At 42.3% G+C, this 25,140-nt stretch overlaps 2 protein-coding genes across 8 annotated transcripts; one reads left to right on the top strand and one right to left on the bottom strand.

The window, feature by feature from the left end:
• Positions 1 to 106: 106 nt before the first annotated feature.
• Positions 107 to 8,430, bottom strand: LOC113124337 (G protein-coupled receptor kinase 5-like). 4 transcript variants are annotated; one of them, XM_026297031.2, is made up of 16 exons: positions 8,060 to 8,430; positions 7,258 to 7,347; positions 7,057 to 7,174; positions 6,654 to 6,731; positions 6,198 to 6,295; positions 6,014 to 6,106; positions 5,155 to 5,218; positions 4,138 to 4,278; positions 3,501 to 3,691; positions 3,375 to 3,412; positions 2,729 to 2,818; positions 1,476 to 1,684; positions 1,230 to 1,367; positions 732 to 869; positions 475 to 606; positions 107 to 385 (listed from the first exon to the last, which is right to left on the bottom strand). In XM_026297031.2, the coding sequence occupies exons 2-16, from the start codon at positions 7,317 to 7,319 to the stop codon at positions 296 to 298; spliced, it is 1,680 nt and encodes a 559-aa protein (XP_026152816.1). In that variant the 5' UTR covers positions 7,320 to 7,347; positions 8,060 to 8,430; the 3' UTR covers positions 107 to 295. The 4 variants fall into 4 exon arrangements, with proteins under 4 accessions (XP_026152816.1, XP_026152815.1, XP_026152817.1 ...); XM_026297030.2 differs by having other exon boundaries at positions 7,062 to 7,174; positions 7,655 to 8,430; XM_026297032.2 differs by having other exon boundaries at positions 7,655 to 8,430.
• A 1,363-nt stretch (positions 8,431 to 9,793) lies between these two features.
• Positions 9,794 to 24,548, top strand: scarb1 (scavenger receptor class B, member 1). 4 transcript variants are annotated; one of them, XM_033325490.1, is made up of 16 exons: positions 9,794 to 9,959; positions 12,696 to 12,840; positions 13,116 to 13,491; positions 14,200 to 14,360; positions 14,739 to 14,880; positions 15,009 to 15,212; positions 15,393 to 15,488; positions 15,567 to 15,682; positions 15,754 to 15,920; positions 16,320 to 16,438; positions 19,369 to 19,442; positions 19,601 to 19,652; positions 20,132 to 20,278; positions 21,287 to 21,337; positions 22,344 to 22,416; positions 22,603 to 23,708. In XM_033325490.1, the coding sequence occupies exons 3-16, from the start codon at positions 13,372 to 13,374 to the stop codon at positions 22,677 to 22,679; spliced, it is 1,599 nt and encodes a 532-aa protein (XP_033181381.1). In that variant the 5' UTR covers positions 9,794 to 9,959; positions 12,696 to 12,840; positions 13,116 to 13,371; the 3' UTR covers positions 22,680 to 23,708. The 4 variants fall into 4 exon arrangements, with proteins under 4 accessions (XP_033181381.1, XP_026154090.1, XP_026154088.1 ...); XM_026298305.1 differs by lacking the exons at positions 21,287 to 21,337; positions 22,603 to 23,708 and adding an exon at positions 23,717 to 24,548; XM_026298303.1 differs by lacking the exon at positions 21,287 to 21,337.
• The last annotated feature ends 592 nt before the right edge of the window (positions 24,549 to 25,140 follow it).

The following is a 25,140-nucleotide window of genomic DNA, read 5'->3' on the forward strand; positions in this document are numbered from 1 at the left end:
CAAAGTCAAGTTGATGTTTCTGGATGGCTTGTTTTGTCCAAAACCCAAAGATATTTAATTTACTATCATACAAGACTAAAAAAAAAAAAAAAAAAAAATCTGTAAATATTACAGTTTGTTCAATGTAACAGTGAAGTCATACATCAGTTTTAGCTGAGAACAGAAGGAGGAAGTGCCAACATCACGTGGTAGAAAGAAGTAAACACACATTAAAAACGAAACATTTAAAGCGAAGGACAGAACTGCTTCCAGTGTCCTTTGCTGCTACAGTGGCTGGAGGCTGCTGCGACAGTCCTCAGAGGGTCGTGCTGACTAGTCCCGACTTCACGTAGGCGTCACTGGAGACCAGACTCTGTTTGAGCTCGTCTGATGGATCTGAAGGTTGCTGTAGGAGGAGAGAGGGGAAGGACATACTCAGTTTTCACACATGTAAACCGCACACATGGTGGGAAGCAGCAGAGTGTGGGCGCTTACGTGTTTGCGGAAGAGTCGGCCCAGCAGACCGCGTTTGGGGCTCTCTGGGGTCTGATTCCAGTCCAGGTCTGGTGATCGTGTTCCCGCAGGACCAAAAACATTCAGCTCCCTGAAACAACCCGTGTCTATAATCTGCAGAGGAGAAAAGAAAACAGCAGTGAGTCTGTTTTGATTCTCTCTGATTAATTAATATCTGGATTTCCCCCATGGGGGATGAATAAAGTATCTGTCTTATCTAATTAGGAGCTGAGCGTTACCTCATTCTGCCAGGTTATAGGATTGCTGCCTGTGTTGAACTTGGTGTAGAAGCCGCTGTCGACCCGGTCCAGAGTGACTCCCTTCACTGTAGAAAACTCATCAATATCCTGCACGTCACTGCAGTACACCTGTCTGGGCTACAAACAAACAACACAATGAAAACAGACAAAATGCTGTTTCTCTATCTTTTTACTCACACTAAGTAATTTGTGTTAAAGTTAATTTGATTACTTAATTAAATAATTTGTATATTATTGATTAAACCGGCAGCATGCAGGTCCAATCAGCTCCACCCCAAGCAGGCACACAACACTAAACTCCCATTAAACTAATTAAAGTGGTCACACTGTTGGCAAATTGCTAATCTTCATTCATGTAGACTCAACTGCATCCAGTCTTATAAAACAAGTAAAAGGTCTGACCTTCACCCATAGACAGTAAAAGACACAATGTATGTGCTGAATTATTGATTCTCTGCAAATCACAAAAGTACTTGCATCAGGTTTAAAGGGAGGGTCCACGAGTCCTGCCTCCAGCATCCTGAAGTTGATCTTTTTGAAGAAAGGATGGGACTGTACTTCTTTCCCTTTTGAGCCCTGGCATCCCAGCCTCTCTTTGGGGTCCTTGGTCAGCAGCTACAATGTGGTAAAGAAAACCTGGTAATTTCTTAGCTAAGAGAAAGATAGAATTAAACTTGATTGATGTTTTAATGTACATATTTTTTTTTGAAGATTTCAACTCACCAAAGAGCAGAGGCCTTTCACCACCTTGTTGAATTTGTTGCTGTATTCCTCAAGCTCCGTCTGGATCCTTCTCTCCATCTCTGAGGGTTTGGGATGCTCTCCTCGGGCCCTGAATGGGGGCTGCCCTGCGGTCATTTCATAAATCAGACACCCGAGGCCCCACCAGTCCGCGCTCATCCCATAGCGCCCGTTACTGATCACCTCAGGAGCTGAAACCAGGAAAGTAAATTGATTAAATGTGCAGCTGGTGGTTGTGCAATAAGATGGTTTTAGTATTTATTGAGGTGGTTTTCAATATTTACTCCATTTAAATGCTACAGATGGTTGAAATTTTAGCCACTAGTCTGTTACTTTAGTCCAGACAGAAATGAATTATTGCTCTGAAATTAAATACAAATGTCTGTGGTGAATCCTTATAGTTTTGTGGATTCCCTGCAGGTTGCAGGCACCACTTTAGTAAAATATCTCATAAAAATTTATATTTATAGCCAAAAGCTTTCAAAAAGAATGATATTGCAATCAGGCTCTACTTTAGTTTGTGTTTAATGCAGCTTTAAAAGAGAACAGTGATAATTAAACTGTAGGTAAAAGAAGCCTGGTATTATATAATAATCAAAAAATATATCTTATTTATTGTATCTGATCAGGCTGCAACACTCTCACCAATGAGAGCTGCCCCACGTCTCTTATCACTGCCTTGCTCAGAGCCTGGTATACGTCTGTTAACCAGCAGTCGACAGAAAAGTTGCAGATTTATTGTAACCTCGATTTGATTCCTGGTAATTCACCAGGAATGCAAACTAGCATGTCTGTGATTGGCCAACATTGAAACATATGACTGATGTAACAGTAAAAGTCGAACAAGAGTCGATTGTTTTGCTTCAGGACAGCAGTGCGTTAGTGGCCTTTCAGTGACTGCACATTTTCATTTTCCATTTTTTCATGTGAAGCCAGCGTTGGTCAGAGTGCAGCCTGTTATCTCACATTTTTCTTTAATTGAAAAACCAAGTGTAAAACTTTTTGCATTGCTGCTTCCACAGGTTATTTTCATACACATAAGAACAGGGGGAGCCAATAATGAGGCCACAAGGATAAACCCTTTTATCTGAGTGGACTGGTTGTCAAAGACCTTCAGACCTTTTCAGTGACCGCAACTTGGACTTCAGAGCTACTGGCGTTCTGGTTCAACATGTCTCCCAGACTCTGGCGTTTTGCTCTGATGAAACCGTCAGTAATGTGAGGTACATACATACCCATGTAGCCCAGCGTGCCCACCCTGCCCCGCACCAGACTCCCCTTCGACAGCCGGACAGCCAGGCCCAAGTCTGAGATGCGGATGTGTCCTTGAGGAAACACACAAAAAAAAAAATCCACTGAACTGGTTTCATTGTTGAGTTTTCTATTGCTTGCTGCCTTATCAATACCTGCTGTCCCCTCCAGCTGTACACTTAAACACCATGAGCCATGAGCTGGTTCTTCAAACAAACATGCAAATACTCTAACCAGTCATTATAATTACAAGGGAATGCGCTTGCAGGCCTCCAAACGTGCTTCCAGGAACAGCAACAGGTGCGGAGAGTTTTTTTTTTTGTTGTTTTTTTTTTTTTTAAACTAGACTGAGCCACACCTGAATCCCAGAGGCTTTTAACTTCCTCACCCTGTGTCCTTCTTCACAACAAGTAGGTTTATCTAAGACATGAATCTGATAAGCTGAGCCGTGGTCTGGCAGAACTGAAACTGTTTCCAGAGTAATTTCAGGGCTAAGAATAGACACGTCCCAGGGTGGCAGTCAAACATGTCATGGTGTTATCTGTTCTGCAGAGAATGTGTCTGTTTTATTAGGAACCGTTGATGTATTTATTGAACAGTTTGTGTGTGTGTGTGTGTGTGTGTACATACCTTTGTCATCTACGAGAATGTTTTCTGGTTTCAGATCTCTGGAAAGTCAAACAGAACGTGTGAGCCAGTAGCTCGGGAACAGCAGAAATGTGATTTAATGTGTTGTTTCTGTGGAAATGCTCTGACCTATATAATATCGACTGCTGGTGGAGGTGAATTAAACCACAGCACACTTCAGCAGCATAGAAACACACTCTGTTTGTGTCCAATCCAGGCTCTCCGATGTTATAAATATGAAATTTTAGATCCCCGCCGCTCATCATGGTCAAAACCATACAGAGGGCGTGCTTGGTCTCGTAAGCATACGCCAGGTTCACCTAGAAAAGAAAGTGTGTGAACTAGAAATCTTTGTTAAATACAATCAAATCCCCTTAAAGTGTTCTATCTCAGTACTTTGACTTCTGTATGAAGACGATCTGTTAAAAAATACCTTTTAAAAATATAGTTTCATTTTTTTAAAGCTGAGTAATTTCCAAGAACCAGTGGGCACAGTAGCTTTTAGCAAACAGTAGGAAATGTTGCATTTATTATGGACTGTTTTCATCAGCAGATTAATTCACATTTGGTGTACCCAGAACCCCCATATTTGGTACTTATAAGCAGTATAGAACATAAAATAATACATGGTATGGCACCGAGGAAGAAGTTTGATTGGGCCACTAAAGTGCTGGTTAGTGGGATTTGATCTTGAAAGACTTTTAAAACACTGGAAAGCAGAAAATTAAAAGGTTAAAGTGAGGAAGCAGAAGTGTTGTGGTCTCACCACAAATCGAGTGTCCAGGCTTTCCAGGATCTGCTTTTCGTTGAGAGCCATCGCCTCCCCCCTCCTCTTCTTCACATGGGTCTTTTCCAGCTTTTTGCAGGCGTACATCATCCCTGTGGCACGCACCTGACAAGCCCACACCTGGACAGACAACATTATCCACACTAAAACCATGGCAGAGTTGTCTTTGAATCTTGATGGGTTTGAGACCATCATTTTGTTGATCCACACCAAATAACCCACTGCAATAATCAGAATTATGGCAAGAACCATCTAAGAGACGTCACAATGGACCTTCCCAAGAAATGAAGACCCAGAGATCCCTCTGCTGCAGAGGCTCTGTTCATTCAGGTTTCCAGCTTCACCTTAGATCAGAGGCCACATCAGTGATTCCCAGTGTTTAATCAAAAGATTTATCAGCTGCTGCTCAGAAACCTCTGCTGAGTGAGAAAAACCTCAAGGAATAGACATTAGACCAGTGGAAATCTGGACTGTGGTTTGATGAGTCTGTGTCTGAGATGGTTTGGTTCCAGCTCTGTGGTTTCTAAATGTGTGGGGAGCTCTGCTGGAGATTTATTCACAGTTTGTGGCAACCTTAACCAGCATAGCCACCACAACATCTCATCAACTCTGTGCTTACTGGGACCATCCGCAGTTTTCCAAAAGGATGATGACCCAGACACACTTCCAGACTCTGTACTGCATCAGATGGCTTGGCCTTCAGAACCAGCCCTCCTGCACCCAACTGAGATGATTTGGGGGTGATTTAGGCCACAAAGTGAAGACATACTTGTTTAAGACCAGGAAAACTATTCCAGGATTCGAGGGGGACCACTTTACCTTATGAAGATGGAACAAACAAAAAGGTGACGACGTTGAAATGTTTCTCACTTAGTTTAAACTGCAGCTGATGCAGCTTTTTTTACATACTACATAATTTATGCATGCTAGTTTGTTCTTTCAGAATGAGAAGTGACCCATGACAGCGAAATATGTCGTTATATGATGTGGCCTTACCTCTCCAAACCCTCCTTTCCCCAGTAGTCTGAACTGTCTGAACATGTGCTTGGTGATGGGCTGCCTTGAAGAGAAGAACAGTTTTTATGCAGATGACACTCAGGTTTACTTTTCTTGTCAGCACCAAGTCACTAGAGCCAATATTTAGAGCAAGTAACTATCTGCATGCAACTAAATGTCCTTCAGTTAAATGAAGACAAGACTATTTTTTATTTTATTTATTAGATTATTTTTTGACAAGAACCAAACAATGAAAGTTACTGTTCAACTTATTTTCAAAATTGTTAACATTAATCTGTTAATTGACTGATTTCAGATTCAGCAGCCAAATCAAGGCCAGGGCCATGGTTAAAGGAAGATTAAAGGAAGGTTAAAGGAACAAAGGAAGATTTAAAGGTCTCATGTCCAGACAAGATCTAGAAAAACTGGTCTTTTGTCTGGTCTTCCAATAAAAAACCATTAGACAGTCATTCTGATGCTGCTGCCAGTCCTTGTCTTAAATCTATACACTGGCTCTACAACACAGATTTTAAAATACTATTGCTTAGATGTTATCAAGACCAAAATCCATCCCTGACCTCCTTAAAGGATCTAAACCCAGCAGTGCCCTGAGATCTGAACCAAACAGGGTGTAGCTGTTTTTTGCTACTATGCTGCACAGACGGTACCAACTGTCTGAAGTCCTTAAATGTGCCCAATCTCAAACACACTTTCAAATCTAAACTGAAAACTCTCCTGTTTTCCTGAGCCTTTGACTGACTGGTTTTTCTGGCCTCACTTTTGCTGCCTGTGTTGCATTGAGGCCAGCTGGATATGTTGTGTTTCATTTCTCATTTGCTCTCAGAACAGAGTTACTAACCTCTCCAACTTCTTCCACTGTAGATACCGATCAAAAAACATGCTCTGCTGGTACTGGATGAAGGGCTCTCCACTGAGGTATTTATGTAGCTCTCTGATCCATGAAACAGCAAGTTATTCGTTAGTATTCACTGAAAACATCTGCAGACCTACAGTATAACCAGAAGGAGCATGTTTGGACTTACTCCTTGCAGTCATGAAAGACGTCCCCACAGGGGTCGAGCTCCAGGTTCTGGATGCAGCTCTGTAGATGCTTCTGCACAATGGGGATGCACTGATTGGACTGAGGGGACATGGGTTGAAGCAGTTAAAACGGTGTAGAACAGCAGCTGTGTTGATTATTGATGCTACGATCAGTTTATCATTTATACAGTATTTTTAAAACACCATAAAAGGAAATAAACGGGTCACCAACTGTGGTCCTTGAGGTCCACCACCCTGAGTGTTTTTCAACTATTCCTGCCCCTCCAGTTTCTAAATGGCTGAAGACGCCTGATCCAGGTAATCAGCCGTGGGTAGAGGAGGGATAGTTGGAAAACCAGCAGGACAGTGGATCTTGAGGGCCAGTTTGTTTAGCTCTGAAAAAGAAAATGGATGAAGATGAGTTTTTGTGAGTAGCAGAGAAATGTTTTCTGTCTGACCTCTGACATGAGAAACCTCTGAATGATGCTGATGGCAAAATCTCTTCTCTCCTTGTCTGACTTTGTTTCAAATGCGTCCTACAGAGAAAAGACAGCAGAAATGAAGACACAGGCACATACAGGGCAGCACTTTAGCACTGAGATATTCAGATAGAGACGATATTACTGAAGGTTTTGCAGCGATTACATTCTGAGAGCTAATCAGGGCATACTCAGAAACTTTAATATTTGATAAAGATCAACAATCCTCCCAAGCCAAAATGAATTACTTTACTTTTACTTCTGCATTCTCCTGCTTCTTACTGTTGTACCCCATCTAAATATTGGCCAGCTCAACGTTGCACAGTTTTACTAGTAAACGTTCCTAATAGAACCCTAAAGGTCATATGTTAAAGTTGCAGACCTTACCAAAGTGTCCTGCAGGGAGACGTAGTTCTGCAGATCGGGCTGACTCTGGCAGAAGACCTGAAACAGTTTCTTGCCAATGGGCTGCTTGACACACAGACTGTGGTAGTCCCGTTCTGACAGAGGATAAACATGATGTCAGGTCACACAACAACCCACGGCAGGTACTGACGTCTGAAACACACTCGTGCACACGCACCTATGCTCTTGGCCAGGTCCATGCACTGACTGATGTGAGGAAAACGAAGCATCTCTTTCCATTTGCAGCTTCTGCCTTTGCTCCCCCCACCTGCAGACAGCAGGAGCAGTCCGTCAGCAAAGGCAAAACCAAAAGTCTTGTTGTGACACAACCGGTGTGATGATTGTCAGCTCTGATACATCTATCAGCTGCGTCATAAACGTGCATGCGTACGAGCATGTGTGGCCCGTCAGGTTTCAGACAATAGCTAATGTGCTCCACTGCAATGAATGAACTATTAATAGGTCTGGGAACAAGTAGGTTGAGCCTGTGGGGCAACATTACTTACATTCAAACATAAGTGGCCATGCTGCCACTTTAATCTACAGCAGAATTTTCCATAAACAATTTTATTTACCAATCCAAGATGGCAGCACATGCACAGTGAAGCAGAATCCAACCAACATTATCACAGATTAATAAAAGAGGCTTCAGAGTCTGAGCAGCCCAGCTAAACACTCTGGCTGATCTGAGCTCAGTTTCATCATCCGGTCATACTTCACCACCATGTTGTTTAGGGAAGTCACGGTCCTGTGATCACTCAACCAAAACACAACAACCAGAAGACAGCAAAACAGGATCCTGACAGAGTGTAAGTCATGAAGTGGGAAATAAAAAGCTACATTTTAGAGTCAGTTATCCTCCAGACGAATGCACTGCATGTTAAAATGTGCCACTCTTTAGTCTACACATGGAAATATAAACATATAGACAAATATTAAGCAGCTGTTCTTCAGGAAAAACATGAAAAAGACCTTCCTACCTTCTCTGGCCTTAATTAGAGCACTATTTGCCACCATGCTTTCAATCTCCATGGAAGAGTGTGTGTTTGTTTTAACGGTTGTCCAAGTCTGTTTGTCTGAAGTTGTAAATGCACAGTCCTGTCAGTCCTACTGCACTGACTGCTCATCAGCAGCCACAATAAATGGCAACAGTCCAGTCGGTTGAGTTGCAGCGATGACGTCTGCAGCTGCTGTCTAACCTGCAGGTCCTGTGACTAATGAATGGAGACGCTGCGTTTTGCACTTTTTGTACGGAGGCGTACTCCAACCACAGGACACTCCCTCGACACAGAGGAGGGACAAACGCTGCAGAGCTTTTCCTCTCAGCTCACGGTTCACAACAGTTTTGTGACATTTCAGCTTATACATGCAGGGTTATATGTACCTGAAACCCCCAAAACCAACAGTCTAGAAGGAGAGAAAATGAATGTGAAAAGGGTGAACACAGTTTTTTTTTTTTACAAACATACACAAAAACAGATGTTTAATGCAAAAATCAGGGAGAATTAGTAGAATCTGTTTCCAAATTATTTGACTTTATTCCACAGCAATGACAAGAAATGATCACAACATTAAGTAAGTAAAGTAATTGGCCCAATTAGCAGATATATAGTAGGTGCAGGAAAGCTGCTGCGCTGGTTTGACTTATAACTAATGTTTACAACAATCTCCAGTCTGTGCAGACTTCTGAAAATGCTTTTTACCATTTATCAATATATATTAGAGGCTAATAAATAATAAATGAGTTTAGTAAGAAATGTTTTTTTTTCTGTTCCATTTATAGTGTTTCACATTGTTTGTTCGTTTGAAAGTAGTTCGTAAACATGTTGATGTAAAATACTTTGAGCTGATTTTCATGTGTAGAAATGAAGTTGATTATTTTATTAATTTATGCTCCTGTGGTCAGTTTTTACACAAGAATTAAAACTAGTAGGTGAACACAACTGCTGAGTATTTAAAAACCTCTAGCTGTTTTTGACTCACATGCTTTTATATGTTTTTAATAAAACTTTGAGACACTTTTAATCTGAACTGAACTTGCAGACTAAATCTTTTCCCTGTGTACAGGAGGATGGTTTTTACATCCCAGCAGCAGCAGCCACTGCCCCTAAGATCCTGGGTAACCCCACATTCTGTTCAGCAGCTTGGCTGTGGCACAATGTGCATAAATACTCTGAGCATCATCCTGCAGGTTCAGTTCAAAACTCTAATATAAAAATGCTGTGTTTTAAAATCAATTACAAAGACAATGGTATGATAAAAACATGCGTACCTGAGTCACAGTCTGCACAGGTGCGTTTACAGGAGGACACATTCTGACACCTGGTGGACACATGACGCCACTGCAGCTCCTCTAATCACCGGTTTGCTGTGTCTACAGGTAAAACGCTGTAAGTAAAACACACATAATGTAAACAAACAAAAGAGCGTACACAGATATTGAGCTTCTGTCTGTATGTTCTCTTATTTACTGTCTTTTATCTGTGTAGGGGTCAGTGGTATAAGCTCCTACAGGGAACAGCTGCAATTCAAAATGTTTTTTGGTAGAGGTCCTGCATTCAAATCCTACGTAAGTTAAAGTTACTTTGATAACTTCATCTGCAGCAGTGCATCATATTCTACCAGTTATGTGTCATATGTTTGAGGTTTTTGCTGGACATACAGTAAAAGTACAAGAGAGAGTGAATTAACGAATGTCATTTATCGTCACTCAGCTGAAACAGAAAGAGGAAGAGACAGAGGCCTGGAAGGAAGATGATGTTTCTGTGGATCTCAGTGTGTTTTCACGCAAAATGTGATGAAATCCAGAAGGAATGTGACCATGCTGGGTTATTTTTAACTGGGTTAGATCGCACGCATGCATCAGTCCTACAAACAAAGGTACTCACACCCTTACACTTCATTTTATTGTGTTGGGAAGATTTTTGCAAAAAAAACTTTTTTAGCACTGAAACTTTGGGTAGTGCTTATTTAGGCCACATCTAAAATAAACAGATGTTTATTCCTTTTTTTAAATGAACCTTTTATAAACAGACTGAAAATCATTTTTCCTGGACAAAATAAATATTAACAGGAACAAGAGAGAGAAAACAAATGTTTGTGTGGGGCTGCACTAAATGTGAACATTAATGTGCATAACCTCATGCATTAAAAATGATCATCCACTTATATAAAGTACTTAATTCCCCTCAATCTGCATAACCTTGTTGTTTGTGTATTGTAGTTTTGCTGCTTTGACTTGTATCAAAGATGTGAATACTCATTTCGCTGCTGCCAACAAAGTTATTATGGGTTTAATCTGAGAAGGATGTGAAATGTAGACGTTTTACTTCAGGTTTTTCAGGTTTTAGGCCTAAAAGAAAAAGTTGCTCTGTTCAGCAGCCACAAGCAAAAATGTGGTTAACCAGTAATTAAAACTGCCACATACGTGAAGCAGGGTGATGAAAGTTAAGCGTTGTCATATGTGAGTGTGTACGTGGTTTGTGTGACAGAAAATGACCCTGATCTGAAGATCTGGTGAGTAATAGGAGAAACTGGTCCATCACCTGAATACTGAGTGTTGACACAAGGTGACACATCAGTCCAGAGCCACATGATAGTCCAGAGTCACGCGATGTGTCGAAACTTGAGGTCTTTTTGCTCAAACTTCCCTTTTATGAGATGCCACTATCAGCATTTAGGAAGGAAGACGTGAGGAGAATGTGGGCTCCGGGGGGTGATAATGCTGGAGTCAAGACTCGCCTTTAAAGTCCACAGTGATGTGAAGGCCAGAGATTTCACAGAGAAGTCAGATGAGGATCTGTGGGCGGCTGCTGCTCTGTGTCCTGAAGTCCCCTCGATAAGTGTGACCTGATCATGTGTGCGCTCAGTGAGAGACCTCTTCATCGCGCAAATCCACCACATCCAGAAATAAAGAGCAGCGAGGCCATAAAAAGCATCCGTAGTTAATGTTTTATGTCCTGCAGCCTCATCAGGACACATCATTTGATAGAAACGCTCCCCGGTTGAATTATCGCACAACCACAAGTCTCAATATGCAGACAGGAAAGTCTCTTCTGCTGTTTATGCAGCTGCATGATCGGTGTCGACATGAAGAGATGATTTTTCTTTCTTTGGTTCACACCTGCTGGATTGATTATCATGACATTTTCCACAGATGCCCACTGTGTCCAGCAACGGGTCCTCTGACTTTTCCCGTCGCGGCACCATCACACGACATTTATGGTTTTGGGCTGTTGGATGAGAAACAATCAGAAAATGTTCCTTCGTCCTTTTCTGTTGCTGGAAGTTTTTCTTCCCTTGTTGTTTTGTTTTGTTTTGTGTTGAGGTATTTGTATAAACCTTGTGAACTCACTAAACTGAGATGGGACATCTGGACCAAAAATCCGCATTCAGACTGTTGGTCTGCACATCTGGATCTTATTTTCAGGTTTTCCTTATCAGCTAGTGTGTTTATTTTTAATCCCTGTCAGTGCCATGTTGCTCTGTCCCCCAGAAAAACACAACACCCCCCCCTGAAATAATAGTGACAGGGTTGTTTGATTCTTAAGATACTATGGGCGGCTCAGTGGAAGAGTTTATACTGAATGAAGTCCATGAAACCTGAACTCAATTACACAAACAGTAAGAGGCACAATCAGAGGAAGGCAGCTACATACAGCTCCGACTACATACAGGATCTGGTTTTAATGTTGTCTATGTTTTTGTTGTTGGCACCTTTGTTGTTTGACTGGAAGTTGGATTTAGTTTTTATCCAGGTACAGGCTCTGCAGACTTTCCTGTACCATCGGCTGTGCCCTTGTTTCCTTTCCTGTCATTCAGACATGGCAGTTATTTCTTTCTTTTTTTAAACCAACAAATCCTGTTTCCTTCATTCAAGGACCATCTGCAAAATTAAACTCTGGCTGTGAGAACTTGACAATCTCGTCTATGGACTTGAACTCCTGTGTGACCTGAGGGAGCTCCGTTACACTGAAGTCCCCACGGGCGGCTTTTACATGGGCACAAGAAACCACATTACTGTAGTAAACCATGAGTTCATTAATGGCAGGGTGCCTTTAAGCAGTCTAGTCGGGATGGGGTCTAAGAGACACGTTGATGATTTTGATGAAGCAACTACTGATGTAAATTCAGAGAGATCTATGGGAGAGAAGCAGTCTAAACATAACTGAGGTCCTACAGATGATTCAAGAGCTACTGTAGTAGAAGATTCATTTATTGCAGGTATAGGAAGCATCTGCTGAATTTTATCTCTAATCGTTGTGATTTTATTTGTAAAGAAACTCATAAATTCATCACTGCTGAGAGCTAAGGGAACACTGGGCTCAACAGAGCTGTGACTTTTTGTCAGCCTGGCTACAGTGCTGAAAAGAAACCTGGGATTGTTCTTATTTTCCTCTATTAGTGATGAATAGTATGCAGTTCTGGCTTTACGGAGAGCTTTTTTATATGTTAGTAGACTGTTTTTCCAGGCTAGAAAAATTTCCTCTAAGTTTGTGGAACGCCACTTCCTTTCCAGCCTTCGTGATGCCTGCTTTAAGGTACGAATATGTAAATTCCTTATCTTTAATTATAATAATAATAATCTTTAATTTTAATGTTTTCTTCTGTTTTCAGGCCTGACTGAACATCATTAGCAATCATGCGTGTTAATAAATCCAAAGTAGCTGTTGGATTTATAGTGACAGGGGTCCTGACAGCGATTTTTGGAGCAGTTCTTCCATATGTGGGACCAACTGTAATGACCGACCAGATAATAAAGGTAAGTCACAGCATCAGGTCCAGGTTATTCTGCACATTTACTGATTCTTTTCAGTTTTTGATTAATGAGGGAGTCTGGTTTTTCATTGTGCAGTTAAGTTATTAAACAATAAACAGGTGCTTGTGTTAGACCAGGCTAAAACATGATTGATTCCTAATAAATCATCTGATCACCTTGATTCAAACCCAGATTTCTTGTTTTCACATGTTGTGTTGCTGCTTTTACTTAAATCCTCTGAACACCCTCCACATTTAACTCTGGGCGTTTGAGTGCAGGACGTGCCCGCACTACAACTCCCAGAATCCTCGGAGCGCTGGGGGCGTGACCAGAGAATATAAATAAGGCGACTATAGAAGCAGGAGCTGATGATCGGCGTTAGAGCTCAAACTGGTCCCCTGGCTGCAGACAGGTGGGTCGGACCGCAGGTCGAGGACGTTGTTGCAGACTCTTTCATGTCAAAGACCCAGTTTAACAACAACTTTGCATCTGTGGACATAAACAAACCGAGCCCGGGCTGCAAACTGAGACGCTATGGCTGTGAGTAAAGCCAGAGTCGGTGTGGGATTTATAGTGGCCGGTGTCCTGACGCTGGTTTTTGGGACGGTCCTGTGTTTTGTGGGACCTTTAATCGTCGACGACCAAATAGTGAAGGTAAGGTAAAAACAGATTCTAGTTTGGTTGTGTCTGAATAAGCAGTTTGCACCTTGACATGGTGAAAATGTGTCTCAGCTTCTGCAAATGTTTTTAATTCATTTATCTAGAGGGATGGAAACTTTTCAGTATTTGTCTATAACCTGGTCCTTTTTGTTCGGGACACTGGTTCCAGCTGAATGTGCATTTTACTCTTTTTGCCATTTCCAGAGTAAGAGGATTCAAACTTTGCAGTCAGCTGTTTAAAACCAGACAGTGAAGGTGTAAAGTTAATTAAACTGATTTCACCTGGACTTACTGACTTACACTCAGGTCTCCTCTTCTGATCACAGGACTTTAATTAGTGTTTAGTCGCTTTTGTACATGAATAACACAAATCTCATCTGGTGCTGAAGCATCTAATGATCCACTGTATAAATATATATATATATATATATATATATATATATATATATACTATACTGAATACAGTACTTCTTCTTCTTCTGATTCAGCCGACTGAAGGTCTGTTTGTTGTTTTCTTACTGTAAACGTCATATTTTGGGAGTGTGGATTGTTAATAAATGTTGACTGATATCTTACACAGTGAACAGGGAGAAGAGGGTTAGTTGGCAGACAGAAACTTTTTTGGCAGCTAAATGTGAAATATCTGCAGATGTTATATTTTCTTTACTGTGTATGAAAGTGAAAACGTTGTGGTTCTCTCAGAACACAGTGATCGACCCAAAGAATGAGCTCACCTACACCATGTGGAAGGACGTCCCCGTCCCCTTCTTCATGTCGGTCTACTTCTTCCACATCCTCAACCCCAAGGAGGTTCTGAACGGAGAAAAGCCCATGGTGGAGCAGAGGGGCCCTTATGTCTACAGGTACACAGCTATTTCCAACTAAACCGAGACCTGCTGTCTTTATTTGATCACATTTGGTCAATGAGATTATTGTGCAGAGTTGGGAGAAACTCATCCTGCAGCTGCGCCTGTTGACCTGGACTCTGTGTAAATGATTTAAAGTCAATAATACCTTTAAATCCTAACCAGTCGTGTGTTAAAAGTCATTGGTGCATTAATACAGATCAGGAGATTCTCCTCATGTTATTTAAAAAGTCCTCATTAGTTTAACGCAGTCAGACTCATTTTCCTAAAGATGCAAACGGCTACACGTTCTCTGATGGACGCATGGACGGCCAGTGTCAGAGCTGCAGCCAAAACAAAAGCCTCAAATGTTTAATTGGTTTGTTTGTTTCTCAGGAAGCACATTCAGAAAGACAACATCACGTTTCATCCCAACAACACGGTGTCCTACAGGGAATACAGAAGCTACTACTTCGAGCCCTCCATGTCCGTAGGGAACGAGTCTGATGTTGTGACGATTCCAAACATGTTGGTGCTGGTAGGATTTTATATTAAATTAAATTAATACTCACACACACACACACACACACACACACACACACACACACACACACACACACACACAGGCCTGTCCTCAGCTGTGTTTTCACTCCTGTGTGTTTTCAGGGGGCAGCCGTGATGTTGGAGAAACTGCCCTACGCGGTGCGTTTAATGATCAGCGCCACCTTCAAGACTTTCAAAGAGGGACCCTTCCTGACCAAGACAGTCGGGGAGCTGATGTGGGGCTACGACAGCAAGCTGGTCGAGTTCCTCAACAAATACCTGCCTGGCACGCTGCCGTCATCCGGGAAGTTTGGGCTGTTTGCTGAAGTGAGTGTTTAAATATGGCACACACTCTGTGCAGTGTCCAGCTCTCATGACTCATGGTGTCGGTGGTATTTACAAATTATGCAGAGCTTTATTGAAGACACCAGGCAGGCTGCTCTTTTTCCTGGCAGTTCACGTCCAAGAATGTTAAACAGGGCTTTGACTTCTGTGGTCTTTGTGTAGTTCAATAACTCCAACACCGGCCTGTTCACCGTCTTCACCGGACGAGGCGACATCAGGAAGGTTCATAAGGTCGACTCCTGGAACGGTCTGACCGAGGTGACGCTCCACCCCAACACCTACACGCTCCGGTTCTTTAGGTTTTCACACCCGACTCACTGTTCTCTCTGGTAACAGCTGAACTACTGGCGGACTCCTCAGTGCAACATGATCAATGGAACAGCTGGACAGATGTGGCCTCCCTTCATGACCAAAGAGAGCACGTTACCTTTCTACAGCCCCGACGCCTGCAGGTAAGAGACGTCTCCTCAGGTCTTTACCTCGCTGGTCCCTGCAAACTCACAGAGCTGTACCTGTTCTCCAGATCTCTGGAGCTTGTTTATCAGCGTTCGGGCGAGATGAGGGGGATCCCTCTGTATCGATATGTTGCACCCACGACCATGTTTGCCAACGGGACCGTTTACGCCCCCAACGAAGGTTTCTGCCCCTGCAGACAGTCCGGTCTGCTGAACGTCAGCAGCTGCCGCCACAGTGAGTGCAGACGACAAATCCACGTGTGAATGAATGTGAATGAAAACACACAGTGATCAGAGTTGATTTGTTTTTATTAGCCAATTAATTATTTAGTCTCAGATCAGAGCGTTTGCTGTTTTTGCTTGATAAAAGATGTAACGATTAATCGATTTATTGATGAATCCATCAGAACTAATCTGTTCACTCAGATCCACGACATTAAAACAGCAGTTTGAGTTTCACAACATGAACCCAGAGTTTTCCAGAACATACCTCGTTCAGTAACAGAGACCATGTGAACTGATCTGACGAATCCCTGGAAATGACATGAGGAGCTAGTTTAGACAGATGCATCTGATGCTTCTGATGTTTATTAACACAAACTTTTTGTGCGGCTGGATAATTTGTGTTTCACAGACTCTCCGGTCTTCATCTCTCACCCTCACTTCTTCAATGCGGATCCTGTGCTGCTGGACTTCGTGCAGGGTCTGAATCCCAACGAGGACGAGCACGGCCTCTTCATCGACATTCACCCAGTGAGCACGCACACACACACACACACACACACACACACACACACACACACACACACACACACACACACACACACACACACACACACACACACTGAGACAGGTACAGTGAAACAGATTGTATGAAGATATTTACTGAGGTTTTGCGGCTCAGTTTTGTGAAATCATGTGTGTTTTGTTGTTTTGTTTTTTTAACGAAGCCATTGGAGGGTTTGCCCCAGAAGAAATACAGAAACAGCAGCACTGATATAAACTGTCCCTCGTGGTCTCATGCACCATGTGTTTTAAGGCCCGTTCAGGGACAATAAAGGGAGGAGAAAGTGGAAATTAGTCCAAACCTCCTCAGCAGCAAAGGCAGCTGATATTTATCATCAGGTCCAAATGAGGGACTCTGCTGTCAGCGTGTGTTCAGATGAACAGCTGCACCTATTTCCACCATCACTGTTGGTAAATTCACCATTAATTTAATTTAAACTGTGGAGATGCCATATTTTGCAGACCTGTCAGTGACTTTACCTTCTGTCATTTCTGAGTGAAACACAATAAGTGCATGAGATTTAGTGTGTGATTAATAATTATGATGATATATAAATACATTGTTCTAATGCAAAATGATTTTCTCTTCTACAAAACAATGCAAACATCCAAAATTACAGGCTTTGAGATCATTAATGCCCAGAAAGTCTTTATTTTGGGGGAGAACCACAGACTGTGACTGTGACTTTTAGATAAAAAGAGTTTTTGTTTAAGCGTCTGCACACAGTCAGGAGCAAGTACAGGATTGTTTTATTGTGCCTGTTGTCCTTGACGCCTGGTGTGGGCATCTTGAGCAGACGTGGAATGATTACGCATCATGGACTTTACATTGTAGGTTATGGTCGAGTAGGTTTTTATCTTTTTGTAAACATGGACAGAAAACCTGACAGCGGAGTGTGGGCGAAGGCCTGGATCCTTCTTTTACTGAGTCTGTTTATTAGGGACCCCTGTGTCGGACCTAGTCTGTTTATTAGGGATCCCTGTGTCGGACCCAGTCTGTTTATTAGGGATCCCTGTGTCGGACCTAGTCTGTTTATTAGGGACCCCTGTGTCGGACCCGTTGGGTTATTAGGAACCCCTGTGTCGGACCCAGTCGGTTTATTAGGGACCCCTGTGTCGGACCCAGTCGGTTTATTAGGGACCCCTGTGTCGGACCCGTTGGGTTATTAGGAACCCCTGTGTCGGACCCAGTCGGTTTATTAGGGACCCCTGTGTCGGACCCAGTCGGTTTATTAGGGACCCCTGTGTCGGACCCAGTCGGTTTATTAGGGACCCCTGTGTCGGACCCGTTGGGTTATTAGGAACCCCTGTGTCGGACCCAGTCGGTTTATTAGGGACCCCTGTGTCGGACCCAGTCGGTTTATTAGGGACCCCTGTGTCGGACCCAGTCGGTTTATTAGGGACCCCTGTGTCGGACCCAGTCGGTTTATTAGGGACCCCTGTGTCGGACCCAGTCGGTTTATTAGGAACACCTGTGTCGGACTGAGTCAGTTCAAACTCAGAGGTGTTTCTGATATTTTGTCTGTTTCCTGGTATAAAGTTAAATGTGATGGACAAAATATGAGCAACATTTCTCGGTATAATTGACAGCAGCCAAAATGAAGCTGAACATAATCACCTTCATGCAGGAGGATTTACTGTTGGATTAGTTGTTAAAATATTGATCAAACTATTAGTTGTATATTAGAAAATGCCTCTGTGGCTTAACTCTGCTGCAGGGCCTCGTATGTTGATTGATAAGAGCAGATATATAACATGCATCGGGTCAAAGTTGGTCCTGTCGCTGTGCTGCAGCTGGATCCTTCGCAAATGTGTATATATATAACAGGTAGAGAAACGTGCCGTCATCGTTACGTGCTCTTCCATTAATACCAAGTCCAGTTTACGGTGATAATGGTTATGGTCGTATTTGTTGGTGCTGATAAGAGATAAACTGAGATGATGAGGTTTAAAGTTAATGTTTGTTCTCGTCAGGGTGAAGAAAAAGCCTGAGAAGTGTCACAGTGGCCTCGGTCGGCTGTTTTTATTGCTGTTCAATAACACAGTAACAGGGTCCTGATGATAAGTCCATTGCCATTTCAATTATAAATGATTCAGCACCTTATGCAACTGTGGCAGTGTAAACCTCAGCACAGGCGTATCTTGGCTGTAATCTGCCCGGTGATAAGCTAATTGGAAATTGGGCTATTTCTCCGTAATTGCGGTTGTTTGTCAGACAAGGCTTGTTAAAAAATGTCTATGGCTCCGATAATAAGAAAAACAGGTTGGATAAGGAAACAGTGAAGCTCATGATAAAGTCTACGTGGATCTGAAGTTAATCATTAAGGGAAATCACAATTTATATAAAGACGTGTGACATCTGTGTATCTACAGCTGATGTTCTTTATATAAGACAAAGCACGTTATTATTAAGGAGTGGATTCAGGCTTACTGGGGTCAGGACTTTCTGGAGTTTCGCTGCTACATCCTGACTTGGTTGGACTTGGTTTTTCACTTGATGATTGTTTGATCAAATATTACTGTTGCCCTGAATTTACTTTTATCCTGTGGTTGATAACATGATATTAAAACAGGATCATTGATGATTTAAAAATCTATCCGCCCGTCCAAACTGAGCCCGGTTCTGCTGGAGGTTTCTTCCGTTGAAGGGAGTTTTTCCGACATCGGTGTGCTGCTCATAAGGGATTTGTCTTTGTAAAGTGCCTTGAGATGATTGTGTGTGTTGTGATTTGGTGCTACACAAATAAAACTGAATAGAAACAAGTTTCCTTCTTTTGTTTGCTCACATGTATATGGAGACGTTGATCTAGTTAAGTCTCAAATGTAAAGAACTGACTTTGAAGTCTTTTTAATTCCACCTGTGAGATTTGAAGTTATTTTTGTATGTGTCTGTGAAGCTAACAGGTGTCCCGCTGAACGTGTCCATCCGTCTGCAGCTCAACCTCTACATGAAGAGAGTGTCGGGAATTACGTAAGGACGCGTTCCCCAAAGTAACATTAACGCCATTAACCTTGTGGTGTATTGTGATGTGTTATTTACATGTATTCATGCGTCTTATATGAAAAACATGCAGGTATTTCCTGTTTTTCTCACTGGTTCTGATGTGGCCTTGGTGTTTGTTCTTGTAGAGAAACTGGCAAGATTTCTGAGGTGGTGATGCCCATGATCTGGTTTGAGGAGGTAGGTTGTTCATTGTATTGAGAACATAAAGGTGTGTTTACTTTGTATTTACTGTGTTTACACTGTGTGTCTGCATTATGGGATTTTGTAGCTGCCTTGCCTTTGTTTTCACAAATGAGTTTCAATTTGCCAAAAACTGTTTGGACTCAAACTGTCCTGCAAGAAACACACAAACAATCGTATCAGCCTGGACAGGAAATCACACAGCGGGTTTAATCGGAGCGTCTCATCATTTTACATGTTCATCACTGAATTTTAGTTTATCTTGGATAAAAACATCCTGTTAAACAGAGACCTATTCTCAAAGAAGGTCTGCAGTTTGTGCAGCATCTGGAAACTTTCTTTTTATTTGTTATGTGTCATTTTCATTGACACAGCACAGATGTAAGTTTATTCATAGCTTATTAATTGATGGGCTGGAATTTGAATTACCATAATTTAATGGCGTCTTGCATTAACTTGACCTTCTGGCCCTGTAGAGTGGGTACATTGACGGTCCCATCGTCTCTACGTTCCACACAAACCTGGTTGTCCTCCCGGCCGTGATGGAGTACACGCAGTACGGCTTCATCGCGCTCGGCCTGGCGATGATAATACTCGGAGTCCTGGTGCATCACAGAGCGAAGGTAAAGTTGCCGCCCAGGATGGAGGCTGGTGTGTGTCATGGTTCGACCTGCATGTTGCTTGTTGCAGGAGACGCTGAACTGAAGATGCTCTGATTGAAAATTATGTTTATATTTATATTTATGTTTCTTACTGGGCTCGTCTGACCCATCACTGCAAATAGTCCAACAAAGTGCTGCTGGGAAATTTTAAAACTGCAGGTGCAGCATCACGATTCATTTTCATACACTGTCGGGACCAGATCCATAAAACTACAGACATACCCATGGCTTTAATTGGACTTATACATCTGTGTGAGGACATGGTTCTGTATCTCCACCATGAGTCTGATAATAAAGCTGAAACCTGGTCTAGTTTCCAGTCCTCATGCTTTTCACAATGAAGGATAAGATGAAGAAAAATGGGAATTGTAGATTAAAAAATGTTTTGCTGTTTTCCATCTCCACACAGTAAATCCTCTAAAACACAAATGTTATTAAAACTGTGCATTTGCTGGGGACTATTTTCAGTGGTGGATGAATCCACAGACCAGCTTTTAGTGCATTATAAGCTGGTCTGTAGCAGCATCACAATGAGGTCCAAAGAAACTACAGTGTGTGTGTTTTAATGCTGAAGGAGGAACAGAATCCAGTCCATCAGAGTCAGCTCCTCCACACAGTGTCTCCTGCTGCTTTGCTGTATTTCTATAACTCCAGCACCAGCATGTCTACACCTGACGCTCTCCACCCTCCTCTGACCGAGTAAAAAGCCTCAGCTGCTCTTCACGCCTGTTTCCTCTCACAGTCACAGCAACATGTCAGATAGTTGTTTTCTCAGGAAGGACAAGGTGACAGGTCAGGGCTTAGAGTCTCATCTTACTCCTTCTGCCGACCGGTTCATGTGCGTTTTCATTCGGTGTTTTTAAGGTCTGGTGTGAAATGAGCTTTAGATTTCTCCAACACGCCTTCACAGTCGAGCGGCAGGTGTTGATGTCATGATTGAAAGTGGTTTTTGGTGCTTTATGTTTGCAGAGGTCTCAGGGAAATGTGATAGTGATGCCCGCAGTGGTGGAGAACCCCGGGGTTTGTAAACCTGCCTCAGTCACAAACAAATATTTGTTTTCAATCAAGTGATTTTTAAAGCTGATTTTTCAGTTTCTCCTGATGAGATGATGATGATGATGATGTACGACGAGCTGATTGATTTAAAAATAATTCAAATTCAGTGTTTGGTGGTTTTACCTGCCGTGACAGGTGAGTGTCCTGATGGTTGCTGAATGCAAAGGTTCCCAGCAGGCCTTCCAATTGGTTCACTGTAACTTTGTAGGCCATTTTATGTTTGAATCAACTTTATCTTGGTGCTGCATTTTTACTCCTGCAATAACATGCTGACTGTTACTGCAGGTGTAAAAATGCAGCACCAAGATAAAGATAATCTGTTATTGATTAAATGGATTAGAGAACAGGTCTGTTCATTATAGACCCTGCAGCAGGATTTGCATGTCCTGCTGATACTGGCCTTTAAGAGATGGAAGCGATGAGGCCAAAATCCACAGTTCAACATTTTCAGTTTGATGTTAATATGAGGCTCCAGCAGCGAGTGAAACAAATCAGGTGGATATTTTCTAGAATTGCAGACCTTTTAGTGCAGTGTTCCACCTTTTCAGCCATAAGACATCACTTCCAAAATGAATGACGTTTTTATTCAGGGTGACTTTAGGTAATAAGCACAAAGCTTTGTGCTCCTGCTCTGTTAGGCAAATTAAACTGTTGATTTCAACATTATTGTTCGTACCACAGATTTCAGTGTTGATGCCGTTGAATCATAATCAGCCCATAAGACAGACAAACCCAGTTACTCCATGTGATCACGTTGATCACATTAATGAATTAACCGATCGCATGTCCTCCAAATTAACCGCATTTGATTAACTTTTAATTAACCACTGGGATCACGCTCTGATTTCTGTGCACATCCACAAATGATACTAAAAACCCGAGGCTGCTGGTTTCACCCTCATACCCAGCAGCCGATTGTCTGTGTATTTCCTGATTGGCTGACGTGTACGACGATGTGGTCACGTTTTAGGCGCCCGACAAAGAGCCCGTAAAAGGCTCACATGGCCATGACAGGCAGCAGAAATGTGTCATGAGTGATTCAGGTGGGTGCATGCACAAAGGCACACACACACACACACACACGTAGAAATGTTTTGTTGCTTTTGTTGCATGTGTGTTTCAGCTTTGGAGACAACCACAGGACAAATAATTGGGACTTTCCTCTAAATTTACATAAATAACTCAAATATTTCAAATGCCGGCAGCATGTTTTTATGGTAAAAACCCAGTTCACAGGATGGAAACTACAGCGTCGCCTGCTGTTCGTCAGCATCATGATGTGACTGCCTGCAGGGAGAATGTGTGAGTGTGAGACACTAAACCGGTTTTTAATTTTCTTTTAGCAAATTAACAGAGAAATGCTAAATGTGCTCACGCAGCTGTGTCACATGACGGATCTTAATCACACAAATCCATTTTTAAAGTGTGAGTGTGTTTAGAGAAAACGTCTACATGAATATTTCTTTAATTTAATTCCTGTCTGCAGGTCTCAGTGTTGGCTCTGTGTACAGGCCATAGTGGATGAACTAGTATCTATGTACATGAACATTATGAACGTTCCCTTCCTATTTTCTACACCTCCAGGATTAATTCTTGGGTTTATGTGATTCTCACTATGTGATGTTGTTTAATTAATCCTCCATTTATTTGTTCTTTGTTGTTTTGGTCTGTGTGACTCATGCAGGTTATTCTAACCAGTGATTTCAAAGATAAGGCTGGTAATATTCTGCTTTTTTTTCTTAGTCTCACTGCATGAAAAGACCAAACCAACACTGTTGTCAGTGTTTTCTCTGTTGGGTCTGTAGCTGCTCTCAGCTCACTGGCTCCTAGTGAAGATCCAGTAGATTCAGTATATACAATATACAGCCTCATTATACACTTTGGTGTATTTCAGCAGCAGGACGGTGCATGTGGGCCTGAGTCAGAATAAACTACAGTGTGTGTGTTGATGGTGATGGAAGAACATGTCACACACTGCAGCAGTGTGATATCTGGTGGGTTTTTATAGTTTCTGGGCAATGATGGAGCTTTGTGAAGATGTATCACACACACACACACACAGAGGTGGTGTGTTGGTTTGGGTCTTATCATGAGATTTATTTTTAACAGAACTGTAGAATATCACCAGGCTTATTCTCAGGACTCACAAGTTGTTGTTGGTGTTTGGTACAGCTGAAACAGAGTTTCAGTCTTTCAGTATTGCAGGGTGGAGGTCAAAGGTCACACTGGTGATGAGACAGCGATAGCTTTAAATGCTTGTTTGAGGATGTAAGCTGCAAACCTCCTCGTGTCTTAATGTGACGTTCAGATTTTTAAGGGTCTTTGTTTTTCTGGTCCTGACAGAGAAATAATTGTGACGGTGGCTCCAGACCAGCTGGCGACGCAACCACTCGACCCGAAGAGAAGGACCCTCTCCTGCAGGAAGAACTGGACTGACACACACACACTCATGTATACAAACACACAGCTGGTGTTGTGAACCCACTATACCAACACAATCCCACTATCCTGAACTAAAGGTTCTGTGCTCAGCACATGTTGTGCCACGTTTTACTTGACTGTAAAGTTTGTGAAACTCAAAGACTCAGGTTTATGTTATTAAATGTTTTTGTGTTGTGGCAGAGTGAAGGAAGATCATGGATGTTTTACAGGAAAGAGAAAAGCTGAGCAGGTGCTTCCCCCCTCGTTTTTCTCAGCTCTCTGGAGGTTTTACAGATATGAACCCTCCATGGACTAAAGTCTGGTTTGACCTGGGTTTCAGACATCTCTCGTCACTGTGGGGAAATACATCAGCTCCTTTAATACATCCATGGTGAAGATGCTCCTGTCACTGAAAACTACTTTTTGTACAAAGAATCAAACATTTCCAGTGATTTGTGACACTCGTGAAGGTGATCAGAAACATTTCACCATGTCTCTGTGGTGACGACTTTTACTGTAATTTTAGATTATTGTCAACAACACGTGGGCTCAAAGCTCGTAGTGTGTGTCCAGTGTTTTATTACCAGTGTGCAGTAAGGAGGAGACGTCGCTGATTTGTTGTTAAAGCAGCGACTCAAACACTCCTGTGTGTTTACTGTCAAGGAGGAAAATGTCATTTAATGACAGACGCCTTCTAATTATTGATGAGTGAATTAAGAGAAGCATGGTGGTAATAAATGTGCTCAAACACTCAGTATGTGATTTAAGTTGTGTCTGTTCTCAGAAGCCTGAGGCTGATTTGAATGTTTCTAAAAACTGTTTGTGGACTATGAAGGTGGTGCAGGTGATCAGGAGTGATGCTTTGGTCAATGCATTTTCTCATTGCTTCTGCTGAGCATCAGCTCATACTGACCGTTTCGTTTCTGACCAGTCCTGCACTTATACACCCACCGGTTACATCACGGGAGCTGTTTCCATTTCTGGGTCATGACCATGAAGCTCAAACTCGCTCCGAACAAATTAGTAACTCCCTTTTTCCTTTTCTGTTCCCAAATCAGACAGAGGACTGTTGTTCTGTGGTGTTCTAGTTTAGGTAACTACAGGTGAATGTCACTTTAGGTGGTTCTTTTTTTACCACTCGCCCGTCTGTCGTGTTGAAAATGTCATGAGTGAGGACACCTTGCAGAGGAATTTGACCTTTTTATCAGTGCTGCAGCTTTTATCTTCAGTGATAGTGACTTTCAGTTCTTCAGGCTGAAACCAGCACGGTTGTAAGTCAAAGTTTGAACGAGGATTAAATCCTGGAGACTTTAATTTTGAGGCCAGTTTCTCTGACCCTTTAAAGC

The sequence above is a fragment of the Mastacembelus armatus genome, chromosome 12 (assembly GCF_900324485.2).
Source record: "Mastacembelus armatus chromosome 12, fMasArm1.2, whole genome shotgun sequence".
Lineage (NCBI taxonomy): Eukaryota > Metazoa > Chordata > Actinopteri > Synbranchiformes > Mastacembelidae > Mastacembelus > Mastacembelus armatus.